This window comes from Chiroxiphia lanceolata, chromosome 20, assembly GCF_009829145.1.
Source record: "Chiroxiphia lanceolata isolate bChiLan1 chromosome 20, bChiLan1.pri, whole genome shotgun sequence".
Classification (NCBI taxonomy): Eukaryota; Metazoa; Chordata; class Aves; order Passeriformes; family Pipridae; genus Chiroxiphia; species Chiroxiphia lanceolata.
The window spans coordinates 6,382,230-6,401,021 of record NC_045656.1 but is presented as its reverse complement, the minus strand read 5'-3'; the positions used below and the strand labels follow the sequence as shown (position 1 = coordinate 6,401,021).

At 44.8% G+C, this 18,792-nt stretch overlaps 1 protein-coding gene across 5 annotated transcripts in view; it reads left to right on the top strand.

The window, feature by feature from the left end:
• The window catches only part of MYO1C (myosin IC), a 54,899-nt gene that overhangs the window by 8,550 nt on the left and 27,557 nt on the right, over positions 1–18,792 (top strand). Inside the window, exon 1 of one of the 5 annotated variants that reach the window (XM_032707663.1) lies at positions 1,714–1,795. The exons of 3 other annotated variants lie outside the window; for them this stretch is intronic. Coding sequence is in view for 1 of the 2 variants with exons in the window: in XM_032707661.1 (XP_032563552.1) it covers positions 17,646–17,663 (18 nt within the window). In the remaining variant the exon portion in view is untranslated. Of the gene's footprint in view, positions 1–1,713; positions 1,796–17,385; positions 17,664–18,792 lie in introns of those variants that run through there. One more of the 5 variants, XM_032707661.1, reaches the window with a different exon arrangement.

Here is an 18,792-nt window from a genome sequence, read left to right as displayed (position 1 = left end):
GAGATTCCTAGCAGGATTGGGGTTAGTGAGAGAGCCAGCGTGTTTCCTTGGGCATAAAACTGTGCTGTTGTGAGTGCAAGATATCAGGATGGATGTTGGAGTGTTTCTGGTCAGCTGGGCTGTAGAAGAAGTTAGAGTATGAATGTGCAGGTCAAGGTGAGACCCTGTTGTTTGCAAAGGGAATTTACAACTTCATAACCTTGAGGGGGTTTGAATATCATGTGCTGGATGAAGGGGTGGGAGTCTGAGAGAAAACCAGAGGCTGAAGACCTGTGGGAGGCCAGAAGGAAAAATGGAGGCTGAAAAAGAGTGGGAAATCAATAAGAAAAGTAGAAACCAAAAAGGAGTAGGAGGCTAAAATGATGTGGGAGGTCAGCAAGGAAAGTAGTGGCCAAGAAGTGGAGGCTGGAAAAGTTTGAGAGATAAATGTGTGGGAGACAGAAAAGGTTATGAGGCCAAAATAAGCCTGTATCATAGATCTGATTGATCTTATTTTGCTTTCCCTTTGGTCTCTGCATCCTCCCAAAGTAGTGGATCTACAGATTATTTTGCTGAAGAAAATTTAAGCTCGGCCTTATGAAACTTAGGGACAAATGCTCATTATCTTGGCTCTCATATTATTTCAGTTGGTGCTGAGTTTCAGCACTTACAATTTTGATTTCCAGCAGAAAGCATCTCTGTAAATGCAGATGGGCCACGGTGCTTCCTGTTAAATGCTTCAGTTAAATACTAGCTACCTTAAAATACTGTCCTTTAAGATCACCTAAATGTGTCTCCTCAATCCACAGAAGAAACACCATTCTCATGACTGTTTATGCAGGGATTGGAGAAAGCTGGGAGCAATTTGGGATAATAGAAGGGATAATTTATGCACATTCATGAGGTATTTCTAAACCAGGTGTGTTAAAGTCCCTTAGAACATTAGGAAAAACATGTGCTGACATAATGAAGAAGCACAATATCTTTTCTTTTTTGCCTGATGTACTTAAAGAATACATGGGCCAGTGGTTATAGGCCATATATATATATTTGGGTAAAGCTTTCAGATGTTATTTGACTCAAGTATAAACTAATCTGATTGAGGTATTTGTGTCTCGATACAAGGAAGAAGCATAAAGGAAAGGAGAGCAAAAAGAAAAAGAGTCCAAGATGAGCTGCACTTCCTGGAGATTGCTGTAGACAGAGCAGGGGATGGCTGGTGCTGGGAGCCTGGCAGGTAGTGAGTGTTGGGAGCCAGGGCTTCCCTGCTGCTCTGGCAGACTGGTCATGAGGCTCCATGTGAAGAGAAAGAGAGGAAGTGTTGCAAGAGATGTGGTGTTCTGTATGCAAAAAAACTTGCAGCGTGAAGGAGGCTGTTTGATCTCACTCTTCAAACTGAAACCTGACTGGTTGCCAAGTGTCTTGTTTCTGCTCTGAAGTTTCCGGCTCTAGGTGGGGACAGGGGAGTTCCAAGGGGTAAGCCTGAATGTGTTTCAAACTGGCAACTGCTGGCATCCAAACCACTTTTCTTAGCCCGGCTTGCACCGGGAGGAAAATTCCGCAGAGTGGTTCCGTGGTTCTGTGTAGGATGGGAATGTGAACTATGTCCAGGCTCACGTCCATGGAACTCCAAAGCCGCGCTCGTGTAACTGTTTACTTTTTTTCTGGAGGCTTCAGTTAAGTTGGCTGTTTGTTGCTGAAGGCATTTTTGCTGGAATGCTCCTTGTCTGCCATCTGAATAGGAAGCACCTGTGAAAGGATTGCGGTGCCACCTGAGTGGAAATACAGAGGGGAAGAAGATCGGTGTTACTGCAGGGTGAGTGTACTCCTCTGGGAAGAAATCTTTGCCAAGCATTGTACAAGCAAGCTATTACCTTCCAAGGAAAAATTCAGTTGGGACAAATCTTGCTTTTTATTTTGGATAGACTGGAAAGGTAAATTCTGGTATATAGATCTAAAAATAGCTGTCAGCTTGGTACCTTGCTGCCTGTTTCAGCAGTGAACTTCTCTGGTTAATCTATCTGTGTGCTGACCTCTCCAAAGTGCTTTTCAGGCCACACTTTCTGGCCTCAAACAAATTATCTTAATTGCAAACCACTTATCTGAACTGATGGGTAGTTAACACAAATGTGACACAGTGCTTGTTAGAGTAGAAAATCAATCAGTGTTTAGTGTGGGCTGGATTGAGATTTGTGGATTGATAGGGAGTGGGAAGGTTCATTTGGGTCAATAAATGGCACAGTGATGAGTGTGTGAAGTGAGCTGCCCCCCTCCTGTGTGCTTACAGTCAGAGTCCAGCAGCATCAGCCCTCGTTTCTAAGGCACCTGCCAAAAAGTGTCAGTTGTTTGCAGTCTTGTTGAATAGCAGAGCAGTGTCTTAGCTCGGCATGTTTCTGCTGGCAGATCGGGTGTGACATGGATCCCCACATGTGTCAGGATAGGTAATTTATAGTGCTGCTTCCCTGCTCATGGAACACTGCAGCTGACAGGCTGTAGCCTCTGGTGGCATTCCTGGGCTTGTCCCTGAGGCTGCCGGGGGTGATACTTGTACATGCATCACTCCTCAAGGTTTCCAGTGTTTGGAGACACGTGTATGTGCACAGGGGAGGGGATGAAACAAGCAGCCAGAGAGTCTTAGAGCTTCATCCACGTCACTCTCCATGAAAAGCCCTTCCTTACGTGTCTACCAGGAGGATGTATTCCCCCAGTATCTGAAATAAGCTTACACTGACATGAAGTTCTGTTTAGAATCATAGAATGGTTCAGGTTGGAAGGGACCTTAAAGATCATTTCTTTCCAACTACCCTGTCATGGGCAGGGGCACCTTCCACCAAACCGATTTAAATTGTTTTCATTAGTTCTCCACTCCCTGCCCTGTACCTGAAATAGTATCCATTTGACCCTTTGGTGAATGAATTGAAACAAAGTTGGGAGAACAATGATGAAGAAAAAAGTGTTTTCTGTTTGTTTAGTTCTTGAACTGTCTTGTCACAGACCTGGATGGATCTTAGACCAAGTCCAGAGGAGGGAGGGGGCCGGGACAAGCACAGCTGGGATGGAGGATGAGCTGTATCACAGTAATATCAGCTGTCTGGGTCAACTGACAGCAGCCTGAGACTGCACTCTGGCACCTCAGAGGACACTTGCTGTGCTCTTTTCACCTTGGACAAGCGTCTGTAATGTGATGATGTGGGAATGATGGTTTGTGTAGCTGTTCTCTTCTTATGCTACCATGCTTTGATCCCTGAAGTCAGTGTCAATGAGAAGTCCGAGTTTGCTAGAAGGTTCTGCAGTCATACTGGGGGACTTTTGTGCTCAGATGTGTGGGCTGATTGGCACTAAAACCTCCCAGCATGTGGATGTGGAGCTAGGCCAGCTGTTTGGAACATAAATGGTAATTAGTTGTTTTCTAAATGTTGGCTTTATTAAGATTTACAAACAGAATACACGATCTCCACCCCACTGCTTGTACTGGGGATTCACAAGCTCCAATAGTTATCCTACAGCTAGAGCTCCTAAGTACAGGAACACCTCCCCATGCAGTGCCTGCATTGCTGTGCCCGTTAATGTGGGATCAGGTCAGGAAGAGAGAGGCACTGATAAATCCTACCAGGGTACACACACCTGGACACTGAACCAGGAGAAGCTGGAGTCTGTTCTGCCTCTTGCCAAAACAGCACACAGAGTGTCTGGGGTCCAAAGTGGGGAGAAAAACCCAAGGCAGGGGTGTCCAGTTGGGCACTGATGTCAGAGTGTTTTGCTCTCTCTGGAGCAGATACACCCCTGCCCCTTGCCAGAGCGTTGCCACCTGTGGAAGGAGGTTGGGAGAGCCAGTGCACTGGGGGGCTGGAGGGAGGATGTAGGGATGCCCACTTTTGCCCTGCTCTTCACCAGCTGTAAAGGTTCAAAGGACTTCTGGGCCCTGTGGGACTCTGACAAGGTGTGTGTGGGGGTGGCAGCAGGACAAGGTTGCTGTGCTGTGTTATCTGAGCATGACGTGACTGACACAGGCAGGAAGGGTAAGGGAGAAGGAATTAATTTTGCTGCCAAAACCTTTCGTGCGAGAGGTTGGATCTGGGCTGCGAGCCCACTCTGGGCATACGTGCAGGTTCCTGCAATTTGTAGCTGCTGTTGCTGTCACCACCAAGTAGTGGCACCCAAGTAAACAAAATTTAGGAATGCCATCCTGCAATGGAGACTTCAAGAGGCTATTTCTAGATGGAATTGAAGCTCCATGTGATTTAGTGAACTGCAGCCTTGTTGTGAGGGGTAAAACGCAACCAAAAGTGGTTTGAATTGGAATTCTTTATTGTTGCTAATGCTATAGTGGGCAGCTGGATTAAACTGTTTTGGAGCTTTACTCCTTTTTGATACCATACCAGCACCCTGGGTAAAGAGGCTTCACAACCAGCTGTCACCCAGCAGGTGAGCTGGAGCAGCAGGGGCAGTAACGGGTTAGCAATTGGATAAGTGAATTTTGGAATAGTGGGGTTCAGCCTTGTGGCTACCTGCATGTACGTACCTACTACTGTGACCCATCAGCTGTTGCAGGAATTCACAGGAACGTGGAATTTGTCAGATCACCAGACAAGTGTGTGCTGCCTGTCACACACACCAGGAATCCTGAGAATGTGAAGGACTTTCAAATTCCAGTTCTTTATGTCCCTTCCCCTCCTCCTCTTGGGGCTAGTGGAAGCAGGAAAGGAGGTCAGGCTTGAAATACAGAGTCAAAGAAGAGGAATTTGTGGATGTATAGCAGATAACGACCATCAGTCACTGTACTTTGCCACTCCCACTCCCCCCTCCTTTGTGGAAAGTGTGATTAAAGCCAGCCGCTCCACCCTGGCTGTCTGAGCCATACATCCAAGCACAAATGCCAGATTCTCTTCATTCCAGGCTGCTGACTTCAAGAAGGACTTGCTCTGACAAGCTGGAAATGAGGGCTGGCAGCTTCGTCTGCAACTCAAAGGCTTTATCTCTCTTAGACACTCTTCCTACCATTTCCCACAAATACTGCTCTGCTGGTAGGAGCTGTTGCACACAGAGGATCCATCAGGCACTTATGAATAAAGCCTTACCTTGTGTAACTCTCCTTAGAACAGGCGAGGAAGAACTCATAAAGCTGTTGGCACTGGGCCCACAGCAGAGCTTGCTCTCCTTGTGCTTCAGCCTCATTATTTGGGGAGCGGTAGGAAGAGTCAGCTCAGCCTTTGATTCTCTTGCCCCCCTCCTAAGCACTGGTGTTCTTTGCTTCACAAAAATCCTACAGTCCAGCCTTCATCTCCCACTTGGAGCATTTCCATCAGCTGATGATGCATCCATCTCCAGCTTCCACAGCATATTTCTACAGTTCATCACCTTGGCCTCTCTTTCCACCCTAGATTCCCACCTTCACTTCTTCCCCGCTCCTCCACGGCGAGCACGAGTTCTTTGACTTCTAGGATTGTTCTGGCTGCACCAGCAGCTGCTGTTTCCCTGATGTTGCCTCCCAGCATTGTTGCTTCACTGCTGCCTCTGCTCCCTGACGGATGCCAACTGTGTCCACCTGTTCGGGTTGTTCAGCATGTGTTTTAAGCTGCCTGCTTCTGCTGCATATGCAGTCCTGCACTTGGAATATTCATACTCCCTGACCTATCTCAATCAGTTGATGAACTCAGACTTCAATAAATGCTTTCCCAGAGTGAAACCTGTTTCAGAGATGTAAAAATGGTTCTAGAGAGCATTCTGTGCTAGCAAGTGCAAGATGGCCAAGCTCTTCTTTGATTGCTGTTTTTGTTTCAGAATTAGAGCAAGTACATTTTTACATTTGCATAAAATATTTAACATGTGAAATTGAGATAACTTTAAGCTTGATGCAGTAAGGTGTGCACCCTGTTATAAAAACTTATCATAAATCAAATTTGAGTACTCATTATGGTTGTGACATGATTTCTGCTTAAAAGGGTATCTTTGATATCATCATCATATTGCTTCAGAAGCAGCTTGCCAGTGTTATTTTAGGTTGTGGAGGGTGTGTGCATGTCTATAGTTTCTAAAAACCATAAGAACAGTGTCAGATGTCTGCCCAGTACTTCACAGATTTCACAACTGGCTGTTAGTAGACAAAACTTTTTTTGTCTGATTTTTGGGTGAGGGCTGTTATCACAGGGCCTTGACTTACAGCCCTGTAACTAACCATGTTGAGCAGAAAAGGGATGCCACTATTCTCAGCTCCTAAAGCTCTCTCCTGACCATGGGCTTGTGCTTTTTGGATATTGTATGAGAAAAGATTGGTGAAACAGAAGCTCCAATTTCCCTTTATCAAGGTTAATACGTGCCCAGAACTCCAGAGCAGCGATATAAGAGAATTAGAGTCAGTGTTGTTGCAGTGAGGATTTTGAACAAGAAGCCTCATGAAGTACCCAAAGCATTTAACCACTGTGTTTTATTCATCCTGGAGCAAGTGTAATTTAAAGTGACACCTCTATAATTGATGAAGTATCTTTTTACCATTTGTTTAATTACCAGTTTCAGTGTCTAGAAAGCAGCGGATCAATAATTTACAGTGATGAGCTTCCCTGTGTCTCTCTTCTTCTACTTCAGCCGTACAAACAACAGCTCCTGAAACAAACCCTCAAGTTCTGGTGCTTTTCTTCAGGTGATATAAAAGAGCTTAACCTGTTTTCTTGCCACAGGTGCACTCCAACACAAGTGAAGCTGATGGCAGAGCTCACACTGACCTCAGCAAGGCAGGGATAATCTAGGGTTTGCCCTGCATAGTGGATGAGCTCTCAGCTTTTTGCAGCTTCTCTCATTGTTGTGGAGTGATAAAGGCTGGGCTCATGTTGTAGCTGTAACAGAGAATGATGCTGCCCTGGCAATATGAGTTGTTAGAATAGAAAATTTAAGCAAAGGAACCTGCTGTCTGTGGTTTGTATGTATTTCTTACATTATAGGGTTTGATACCATGTGTTGGCTTTTGTATGAGAAGTACCTATTCTTGAGACTCTTGGACACTTCTTTAAGGTTGGATCTCAGGTTCTGTCACGGTCCTGCAGCACTTGCTCTCCCCAAGGGGACCTACAGAAACTATACTTGTCAAATCAGAGGAAAGAAAGTGTTTCCTTCCCAGTGGGATGAGCCTTCTGACAGTTCTTGTTGTGGTCCTGGCTCCTCACTCACCACCAGAAGAGAAGATCTCAAGATACACAATTTCCATGAGATCTCCAAATCCATGCATTTCTAGCAGGATGTGCCCTTTTGTGGAAAGGACTCCCACCTACTCAATACCTTTTGCTTTTTTTGAGGATGTGCTCTTTATCTGCATCAGCACAAGTGGATGCCTTCCTGTCTCTGACTCTTAAGGGTGCCAGCCTTCATCTTCTGATGGAGAACAGGATGCTTTGGGACAGTTGGTGTTTCTGGTAATGTCACCACTGTCAGTTCTTTCAGGATCTCTCATTTGAGTTGGAGGTCACAGCCCAGAAGCTTTTGCTTAAATAGTAGATGTAAAGGGCCACGAGGAAGATTCCTCGGCCTGGGACCACCTATTGTGTGCCTCAGCAAGGTTTGTGTAGTTTTGAACCACCCAATGCAGGAGTATGAGTAAATCAGACAGAGAAAGAAAAAGGATTTGGACCTAACCACAGCTGGGGAAGGAATGTTTCCATTCTCTGCATCGCCCATGTTTATCCAGATGTGGAACGTGCGTTCCTGAGAACCACAAAGGGATGGACTCCCTAATTATTCTGTAGTATCTTTGTTTCTGATTATGTCGATGTTGCTGATAATGCAGAAAGTCTTGAAAATGTAATGAGAAGGACAAGGAAGTTCTCCTGAGTGAGCAGGGGGCTGAAACTCCTTCTTGGACATGAGCTATTCCTTACAGTCCAAAGGGTGCTAAACTGCAAGCCAGTGGTTTATTTATTTATTTTTTTAACATCAGTATTATTACTACTTCTTTTACTTTAAAAAAAAAAAATTGATTTAATGTAGTTTTGATTCAATAGGAATATAAATTTTTAAACTGTTGGAAAACAATACTCTGGATTGTTTGATGAGTGCCTGCTGATGCAGGTGGATCTGGGATATCCTTCTGAAATGCTGGCTGTATTTTCCAGGCAGCCTGGAATATTTTTGCCAACGTGATGGCAACTCATCATTCCCTGTGTACTGTTAAGTGATGATATATCTATTTGAGGGTAAAAATGTCTTCACAAAAGCGTCGAAGACTGTTCGCTGGGGGCTCTTTGGGGTGCTGTCAGAGCGGTCAGAAGGAGATTACCTCACACAATACCCTTCATCTGGTGGCTTTTCCCCTCCTTTTCAGCAGCAGCAGGACAGGCAGGGGAAAGGGAAGCAGCTCAGACATCAGCTGCAATATCATCTGCCCACGTGCTCCGGGCGGTCGCCAGCCCTGGAGCCTGACACGCTGCCAGGGCCAGGCTGCACTGCCTGCCTGCTTCCCTCTCCTCTGCTTTTGGAAACTGCTCAGCCCCTTTCTTTTAGCATAATCTGGAACTTCTTTAGATCGCTGAATATATTTATTTTGGGTTCATGATCTAGTTTTACTGCAGACTGTTGATGAAACTCGCCCCTTAAAATTTTCGTAGGGGACTCATGCCATCACAATAAATGTAAAATGCTCTTTGTTCTCTTACAAAGAAGGGTTTGAAAGAAGTTCAGTATCATGTGTGCCCCTAATAGTTTTATTAGAACTTATTTATAACTTTTCACTGTCCCAAAATAACTGCCTGCCTTGGGCCTCAGGCCAGTAAAGTCAGTTTGGGACAGAGTCAAAAAGAAAAAAGTGGTGGAAGTACAAACTGTGCCTGTAAACTCTTCACTTATAAATCATCAAATTAAAAACTGCTCCACTTGTTTGAATGTCTAAAGCATTGAAAATGCCTTTTTTTCTGGACTCACAGAACTTGCCTCTACTTAGTAACTTGTAGTTTGCTTACAGCACTGCTACGTTTGCATTAGAAAAGGGTCACACCCAGAAGGAAAATAAGAACTTGTTACTCCCAGGTATCACCAACTCCTGGCATCAGGATGGAGTGTTGCAAGAATACTTGCAGATTGCTGTTTCTTAAGGAACCTATAGATATTACATGGAACAACCTATGAGAGATGCAATTGTACCAATACAAAAAATTGCTCGTAGCACCATTTCCCTAAATTTCAGTTACAGATTACACTGAAATATCACAGAAATTATGATATGTACATCTTCATCCTACTATAAACTCTCCATACTAGGGATTTGGTTATTACAGTAACAGGAGTGGGGAGTAGGATTAGTTAGTTTTTGGGGCATCACTCATGTACAAACTATTTCATAAAAAACTCTCAGAATTTAAGGAAATATGTTCCATATGTGATCCTCTTTCCCATGCTTTTCAGGAAAGTTTGAATCATTTGACCTTTATTTTTCTGACATTGGAAGCTTGAATATCCTCATAAAATCTAGATATTACCTCTGTTCCAGTCTCCATATAATAGAAAATTCATGGGTTTGACAATAAACTAGGAGTTCACAGTAGCTTTATTCAGGCTTGGCGAAAAGGAAAAGCTTCACATTGACTAAAAGAAACAAGTTCATTTGGCTATTTTGGAGGGAGATATTTCCTTTTTAAACTGTTTTTCACAGTACCAATGATCTGGGTTTGGGTGTAGTTTGTTTTAATGCAAAACTGCATTGCTGAAAGTTGTCCATTAAAAGAAAAAAGGGCAGCATAGGACAAGTCAGTCAAATTCAGTTGTTTCCTATAAAGCAATCTGATATAGTAGGTAAATTGGGTATGTGGAGCTCTGTAAAATGATGTGTGTTGGCACAATTAAGAATAATGTCATTCAGGTGGCCTTCCCTCGGTTTTGGATTTAACCCACTAAAGAAATTAAAGTAACTTAAACTTACTGTTTTAGTGTCAGCAGTTCTAAAGAGACAATTCCTATATTTAGAGGAGAATGTTGCAATCATCAGTGATGGCACAGGGGAGACTTGGGATCCTGACAGTACCTCAGCAGGGGTGGTTGAACTCTGCTTTCAGGCTGCCAGTCTCATACCTGCGATTCTTCTCACTTTTTAAAGCCAAGGCAAATATCTTATTTCTCCTGGAGCAGATTTTGAAACTAAACAAACAACTTAGTGGCTGCATCCTTGGAGTTGGGATGAAAAATAAATAGAGAAGGCAACAGTGTTTAGGTCCAGGCTTAAAGCTGAGGCTTCATACTGACTTAAATCTACAGGGAACTAGTTCCCAAAAATGTTTTTTTTCTAAATTTAACTTTCAGATGCCACTGACCACAAGCCATACCAGCACAGGCCATCCTTCTGAATTGCTTTATAATTGTTATGGAGTGACTGTTACATGAGACCAGAGGCATAAGAGTATTTGATATAAGCGCTTTCTTGTAGTTGTTTTTCTCTAAGAGTCGCAACCGTTTGTTTTTACTGGTTCTGAAAAAAAAACCTGCCTGTTGCCTGCGCTTGTTTTCCCCCTCGTTGTGCAGTCAAGGATGTGAAGTCTTTAACAGGACAAAAATTAAAGGTCAGTTTAAAAATCTTCAGAAATCAAGATGTCCCTAAAGATAAGTCCAACGTGAAACATCCTCTTGGCCCAGAATTGCTACATGCCCTGGAAAGCTTAACACACCCTTGAGTGCACACCCTTTTTTGGCCAGGTATTGTGGGGACAAGGGCCAGGTGTGAAGACCATACCTGAGAGCCTGGTTACACTGGAGCAATCCTGTGGAACAGTGGAGGGAATTGGAAATCTCAGCCGTGCTCTCCTGGGGACTGTGAAGTGCCTGATGTTGAGATGTAGAGAGTGTTCTGCTGTCAGACTCTGCTTTACTGTCTCATCAATGAGCCTTTCATAAGGGCAGCCTGGGCTGTCTTTTTAAAGCTCTCAGCCTAACTTTGCTGTAGCAAAGTGACCATTGCAGCTCAAGGAGGTCTCACCAGCTGACAGGAAAATGTTGGCTGGGATTTGTCCTCACGTTCCACTAGGAGCTGTGTTTGGAGAGAGACGTAGGATGTAGCAGGGCTACAGATACAAAATTGTTTGTACATTTTGTCACAAACATCTCTTGCTGTCGGGGGGTGGGGGGGGAAAGTCTGGGTGATAAATCTGTCTAGCAATTTATATTGTGCTCGTTTCCGTGGCAGCTCTGGGACTGTGTCAGACTGTGTTTGCTCAGCAAGTGTCCCTGCACTGGGAGCTCAGAGCTCCTGGCCTTTTCCAAAGACAAAGCAGAGATGGAAAGATACCCCTCGCTGGGGATCATCACAGGGAAACATTCCAGTTCCATCCCTTTATCCAAACCAGGCCTTTGTGAGCATCGTTGTAGGAACTGCCTTTTCATTTGTATAAGAAGGAGGAAAGTCTGTCTTTAACTGGGCTTGCAGGTTTTGCTGAAGGGATGATGAAAAGTGTATGTTGGAGCTACAGCTTAACACAGGTCCCTCTTGACAGCCTGCTGGGACATTCACAGCTGCTCTGTGCAACTCTTTGCTGCTGAAACTGTTGGCCTGCAAGACATGAACGCCTACGGTTATATGGGAACGCTTGGAAAATGAAGTTGAATGGCTCTTTCCACAGGTGCCCAATATCTTCACAGTTTAAAACTGTCCAGTTCACAAAATGCAGCAGCAAACCATTGTGCCCCTTGGAGCTCTTGCCCAGGAAGGGGAGCTGTCAGCCTGCCTTCTGCATTGGCACTGCCCGCGTCGTGCTTCAGGATGTGGCTGTGTCTTTTCCTGCCCTTTCCGTGTCAGAGACGTGCTCAGCCTTGCTTTGCAGGTGTTGTTTTGTAGATTTAAAAGTCTGTCTTTTTTGTGCCGTGAAAAACAGCAAGGGCGCGACAGAAGGAGGACATAAGGACACAGCAGCTCTAATTTGTGCATTTAGTTTCTATTTTGGGCTGTGGGAGAGGACTCTGCTCAGCAGAGGAGTCACAGGTTAAATGCTGTCCCTCTCTGTGGAGGGGAGCCCTGGGTCACCCTGTGTGAGGAGCTCTGCTCTGCCCCTTCTGTCCCTCCTCAACACTCCTGTCCATCCTTCTCTTCCAGACTGCAAACAGTTTAGTGCTGATCTGGCCTTATATAGTAATTTCCTATTATTAGAAACATTTCCTTGGGATCTTGCTCAGGGAGTAGCAGAGGGAAATCCTGTTTCCTCCATCTAACATGCAGGCAAAGCACCAGTGTTCACTCTTTCCTTATCTAGTGTGCATGGAACAAGAAGTTTTTGTTATGATATGCTTTCCAGTCTTGAGCCCTTTCTAACACTGAGCCTCTTTTCAGAAACGCAGGAAAAGAAATGAGAAGGAATAGGAACTGTCAGTCACCAGTGTGAGCTGTAAAGTGTTGTCTACAGCTTGTATGTTCCCTGTTCTTTTACATCATCTTTTTCTCACTCAGGTTTCCTTGTCTAATGCTTTGGAAAACCAATTCTCTTTTCGTGTTGTTTTGTGTGAAAAGTGGTGTGCTAGGAGATTTCACCTGAGTGTGCCAGGGATGGCAGAGAGCCAGTGGCTGTGTTAAAAAACAAGGAACAGCTTTTAATTAAGGAGGGAGAAGGTTTTGTTCTGCGTGCAACGAGGACGTGTTTTGAAAGGCGAGATTGGTCACTGAAAGCACAGAGATATGCACAGGCTTTGAACACTTAATTTTTCCTGTGAAAACATTTTTTCCCCTTAAAAGGAAGATGTAGGTCCTGCCACTGGGAGTGACTGTTTGGAAAGTCAGTCGGGAGGAATGCACATGAGCTGAACTGAGTCAGGCTGTTTGTATTAACAGCTCCCTCCAAGCTGCTCTTGGTGCTCTTGCCACAGACACTGCAGGGGAGCTGCTTAAAATGATCCTATCAAAGCACGGGCAGAGCAATCAGGGGGAATTAACTGTTGTTTTTAAACTTTGCTATTGAAGTTAGTGCAACAATTACTGTTGGAATCAGGATGGGCAGAGTGTGTTTGTAAAATCAGCTGAAGAGGCGACCGGTCTCACAGCCCCATAAAACACCGACGGAGCCGTAACACGCGTGAGCAGGAGCAGCCACAGGCATGAGACAAACTGGCATCACATTAAGGGCATCTGGCAATTATAAAGTGGGACTTTGTTCTGATGGTCACTGTCAAAGCCAGTCATCCCTTTCTGTTTCACTGGTTCAGCAGAAAGCAACAACAAGGAAAATTTATCTTAATTTGTTAGATTAACCCAGTTTCTGTTTTCGCTCACGTCACAGACCCAGAATTATTGTGTGTGTGCGGGAGCCATAACTAAATACGAGCCCTGCGTATGTGCCTTTTAATCTGCTGCTTCTCAAACACATCCATCACCAGGAGCATCAGAACAGTGGACAGCCCTCGCAGAGAAAACGTAGGAATCCAAGGAGAGGTGTGCATCTCCAGCTTCATTTTTTTGTAATATTCCTTTTTTGTTATTTATTTGCGAAGGACTGTGCTTGGGAAGAAAAGACGTTTAGTGTTCTCACTGTCGAAGCTTCCTTGGAACAAACAAAACCAGTATTGACAGTTTTAGGCATTATAAAAGCATAAATTAGAATCCAAAATAATAATCTAAATATTCTTTGTCTTCTGGTTTTTGAACCCTTTTGGCCACACCTCACGTATTTTTAAGGTTTTGCCTGTAATCCTGCAAACACAGTCACACAGAATCGGAGAATTCAGTCATGAAGTTTGCAGTAAAATTAAGGAACTTTCACCATCTTGAAACACCTTTTGAGTGAGTATAATGGACTTCTGATTTAACCTTTCTAGGTGTGCGGTTTCATAACTGGCCAGGAATGTTGTGTCTCCAGGGACCAATGTCCTGTGTTCAAACTTGTGTTCCTGACTACTTGGTTGGAGCACAGCTGGCTGCTCTCCATGTGGGGAAAGAGGAGACGCATTAATCCAGATAAAAACAGGGTAGAATCCAGACAATTCTTAGCAGAACTAATGATATGGGGAGGAGGTTCTGCCTTGTTATCAAGGCTGTTACAATATTTAGCATTGGCTCTTTGGCAGGGCATTGATTTATCCAGTTATCCTGCAGTCACGTGTTCATTCTCTGCTGGAACAGGGCTTTTTTCCTAAGCAGTGGGACAAATGTCCTTCAGAACCTTCAGTTTCTTCTATAGGGTGTCTTAGGAATGTGAGGCATTTTAATCAGTTTTGGATCAGTGTAATCTGGACAGCAGGACATGGGTGACAGGTTAAGTTTCTATTTTTTGGTGAAGATGTTCCTCTGACCTGTGAGAGGAAGGGCTCTTGAATTCCTGGCCTGTTTAGGGTGGTTTCTTTCCCATGGTATCTTTGCCAAGTGCTTTCTAATTATGGAATGCGTGTTATTCTGTAGTTCTTTTGCAAGGCAGAAATAATGAATATTATAAAAATCCAGAAAAAAAAGGCTGAGAGATGAACTTGACATCTTTTGCTTTTGGAATAATGTAGATGTGATCCACGTCGATTTTTGAGTAGTGTGAACCCAAGCCAGCATCTTGTACCTCCAGAGTTCTATTGTGCAGTGGAATCTGCACAGCACAGGGGAAGACTGGTTTGTTGATGTTGGTTTCACGAGGCCAAACTCTTGTTTTATTTGTCAGCAGAGCCACTGCTTGCGGGTGTAGCTCAGCAAGTCCCGCTCGGCTCTGGGAGCCTGTCGGAGCAGGGCTGACAGGAAAGGTTTCCAGTCCCCTTGCTTTGAATGTGAAATTGTATGCAGGGAATCAGCTGCTTATCAGCACCGAGCAGAGCAATCCCAGTGCTCTAATCCAGGGTTTACATGAGTCACTTCTAACTGGTGAGGCCTGGAAAACTTGATTCATACCTCTGCCTGTAGTTGCCTGTTGTAGTGATCCAGACCTTGCCAGCCATCCTCAGCAGAAATCACAGACAAGGGCTGGGCTCTGCTGCTGGAAAGGAAGAGTCTAGTTTTATCACCTTAATAATCCAGGATCAAGATCTTTTAAAGTAAAATTATGCTGGTTATCTCTGCTTTCCAACTATTTTTTTCCCCTCCTAATTTAGGCTAACCCACATGGAGGAGTGTTTTCCTCGCCAACAAAAGTTGGGCAGTGGTTTGACTGCAGAAAAAAGCATTTTGAGTAAAGGTCTTGCCGGTGAATAAATAAATAAAAGGGTTTTCCTGCATTAAAAAAAAAAAAAAAAAGCCAAGGGAAATGTGTAAAAAATGTACTTTAAATGTTGGGCTGTTGTATATTCTTCTCTTATGTGGCATTTCAGTGATGTGTTCTGAGAAGTGTTAGGAGATGTAAATTAGGGGAAAGGAAGTTGCTTACGTGAAGATAACTCTGCTAATACTTGAAATTGCAACAGGACTTTTACTGACTGTTTGGCTACAACTAGATGGATTTGAGGAGTGATGGTGGAGCACTGACATTCTCCTCCTGAAGTTTTAGAGCCACCAGGCTACAGCTTTGATTATACCTGGAAAACTCCTGGCTCGGGGCTCACCGTTATGATTCAGTAATGGCTGATGTGGCTCAGTTTGGGAAGTACAGCTTATATTGCCTTTGATCTTACCTGTGCTCCTGCCCTGAGATGGGCTTGGAGTATTAGTATCCATTTCCTTCAGTGTTCTGACAGACCAAAGCTAAACCCACCTCTGAAATGTGTCCTGAGGCTGCCTCTGTTAATAATTCACCCAACTGATTGATGATAAGTGAATAAAAATCCTGCCAAACTGTTGTTGTGCAAACACCGAGAGGTCCTGCGAAGGATTTTCAAAATGGAGTGTGGTGAGGGCAGAGGAGCTGGTGGCTCCCCAGCGCTCCCAGAAGCCAAACTCCATCACAAATCCCTGGCACATTGTGCCTGTGCCGAGTGACACCCACGGCAGCAGCTCGGGATCTCTGGGATCGATGCCTTGGGCCAGAGCTAATTAGAGGGGAGTGCTGCACCCAACCACTGACAACATCTGCTACGTGTGCTCGGTTTTAAATAGCCTCCTGTGTGAGTGGTGGCCGTGCGTGGCCTTGTAGTGCTTTGCTTGGAAGCTTTTTAGCTTTTTGCTCTAAGTCTTTTTACTTTAGAGCTCGACTTTACCCTTTCTGTAACGGAACTTGAACAGGATGCATTTTGATAAGAAGGAGAACAAACAAACAAAACTCCTTTTAAGCAGAGCTGACTGCAGGTGGTGCCAGTCATGAAACATCAGCAGTTAAACTTGGGAATCGTTTCATGGCTCTGCCTGTGAACTACCTGGAACACCTGAAGGGTGGTACCCTTTGACTGGGCTTTGTAACAGATCTATAGCTTTATTTGCTAGACTTGTAATTCATTTTACTATGACTACGTAGCTTAGTCCATTGAGGAACAAAATAATTAATAGAATCATAGAATAATTTTAGGTTGGAAGGGACCTGTGGAGATCTCTGATCCAACCCCACTTCCAAGCAGAGCCAATTTAGATCAGGTTGCTCAGGCATTGTCTGGTTGAGTCTTAAATATCTCCAAGGATGGAGTTTCACAACTTCCTGGGCCCCCTGTTCCAGTATTTGACAGCATTCACTGGGAAAAAAATTTCCCAATAACTCGTTGGAATTTCCCTTCTTCCAGCTTATGTCTGTTGTCTCTTGTTGTTTCACTTTCCACCTAATGCCAGCAAGGGTTGTATATACAGTATTTTTGTCAGAATGCCCATATCTCTGAAGGGGTAGGGTGGGGTTTTTCACACTCTTGGTGTAGCTGTGGCCATAAGTAATTTTGTGTGAGACCAAACTGATGGGCTCAGGGACAGCAAAACGTGCTACTTGTGTTTGCAAGGGCTGGGGACTGAGGGCAGCAGTGGGTGGAGTGTGTCCTACGAGAAGGGTCTTACTTGGTAATGCAGGTTATTTTGAGATGGGGACCTCAAGGACCTCCATACACAGCGTGTTGTGTTTGGGGGTGGATGCCTCAAAATGAATCTGGAATAAATTACTGCTGAGCCATTATGCTAAAGCCAGGCTGGACAGGCCTTGGAGCAACCTGGTCTGGTGGAAGGTGTCCCTGCCCATGGCAGGGAATCAGAATGAGGTGATCTTTAATGTTCCTTCCAAACCAAACCATTCTGTGATTCTAAGCCCTTACAAGGGCCAACAAGGCAAACTACATCCTACCCCTGGACGCTTTGTGATCCTTTGATTTGCTGAGAGAGTGATTACAAGCATAATTTTAAGTCCAGGGGTTTTGCTGTGGTTGGGGTGAGTTGGGGGTGGGGTGGGGAGCCCTCTCCATGCTGCTGTTTCAGTACAATGACTTGCTGTACCGGAGCATATCCTGTCTGTTTGCCGTGGTCTGTGTGCTGGGCTCTGCACCAGGTTTTCCAGCGCCTGTGATTACTTTTCTTTCCGTTTTTCCCTGTCATTGGGCAGCGGGAACTCCCGCAGGCAGAGCACAGCTGACTTCTCTTGGACTGCCTCTCACAGTCTGTGCACGTCGGTCTCTCCTCGTTGGGAGGGGAGGAGAGTTCTTCGCCTTCTCCTTGGAAAACGCCCTCTCCAGGATGCTCCAGTAGGAGCCGGTGGGAGGGAGGGAGTTGTGACTGCACCGAAAATGTCATGAAAAAAAAAAAAAAAGGCAACTGACAGAAGAGAGAACTTGTCCTCAGATTGCTGCTTTTTGCAGCAGCGTAAAATAAGTGTCTGCAAGTGCTGCAGGAGCTGCAGGAGGCAAAAATGAAGTTCAGAGGCGGGGTAAGATTTATTTAACTCTTCTGGTGGCTTCACAGCTTTCAGATGTGGGTCTGCTCTGAGAAGAAGGGGGAGATACATTTTTGGGGTTTTGGGACGTAAGTGAAATGCTTCAGCCTGCTTTGCAAAAGACCCCTTCACTGGAAAGTTATGTGAAAGGGGGTGAAATGGGATAAAAATGCCAGGAAATACCTGCTTGGAGGAGGAAACCAAGGTGGGAGTTGAGAAAGTGGGAAGAGAGGGGGAAAGTTGTGCTCTTAGCTAGGAGAGAAGAAAGGGTGGAGCTTTTTCTTGGGTGGAAGGAGTACGAGGATGGGAAGGTGCCATCCTGGGGTTGGGCTCTGCTCCTGCCCTGCCCAGGGACCTGGGCTTCTGTCTCTGTGACTGCCATCCTAGGGAATGGCAGGAAGTACCTGCTTAAGGACTCACTGCTGCTCAGTTCCTCCAGGAATTTACTTTAGGAAAACTTTGTCCATGTTTTAGCAGCGACCAGAACGCCTGGCTCTGTGCACTGCATCTGCTGCAGCAGGACAACCCCGGGAGCTTGGGAAAATGAGTTTGTGGCAAAAGATTGAGAGGACTAGGATTGTTACCTGGAAAAAGAGATGAGTAGGAGAGGAGGAAAAGAACCTACATATCCAGCAGTGCCACAGAGAAAGCAGCTTGTGAGCTCCCTTTTCTGTGTTGTAGCTTAGGAAGAGGGACATTCAGTTAAGTTAAAAGTTGCCAAAGAGATGCAAAGATTATTTTCATACAATGTATAATTGGACCACGGAATTCACTGACTGTGGAAGATGTTGAGTTCAAGAATGAGGGAATGTTACAAAAAAGTGTGTGGGCTTTTTGACTGCTCAAGGCTTTAATTTGTAAACTTACCAAATTTAGGAAGAGTAGGATTGAAAGCGTCACGTCTGTAGATTTAAGCAATTCTCTGTTGAAGGCAAGTTAGCATGGGGCTGGAATGTCCCATACCTGCTCCATCCAGAGATCCTTGCATGTTTTCCTGCATAGTCTGGTGTTGACTACCACCTGAGAAAAGGGTCTTAGTGATGAAGGGAAGGGGGCAGAGCTGTTGGAGGATCTGTTGAGTCCCTCCATGCAACAGCACATCCAGAGGTGGAGATGACAGGGA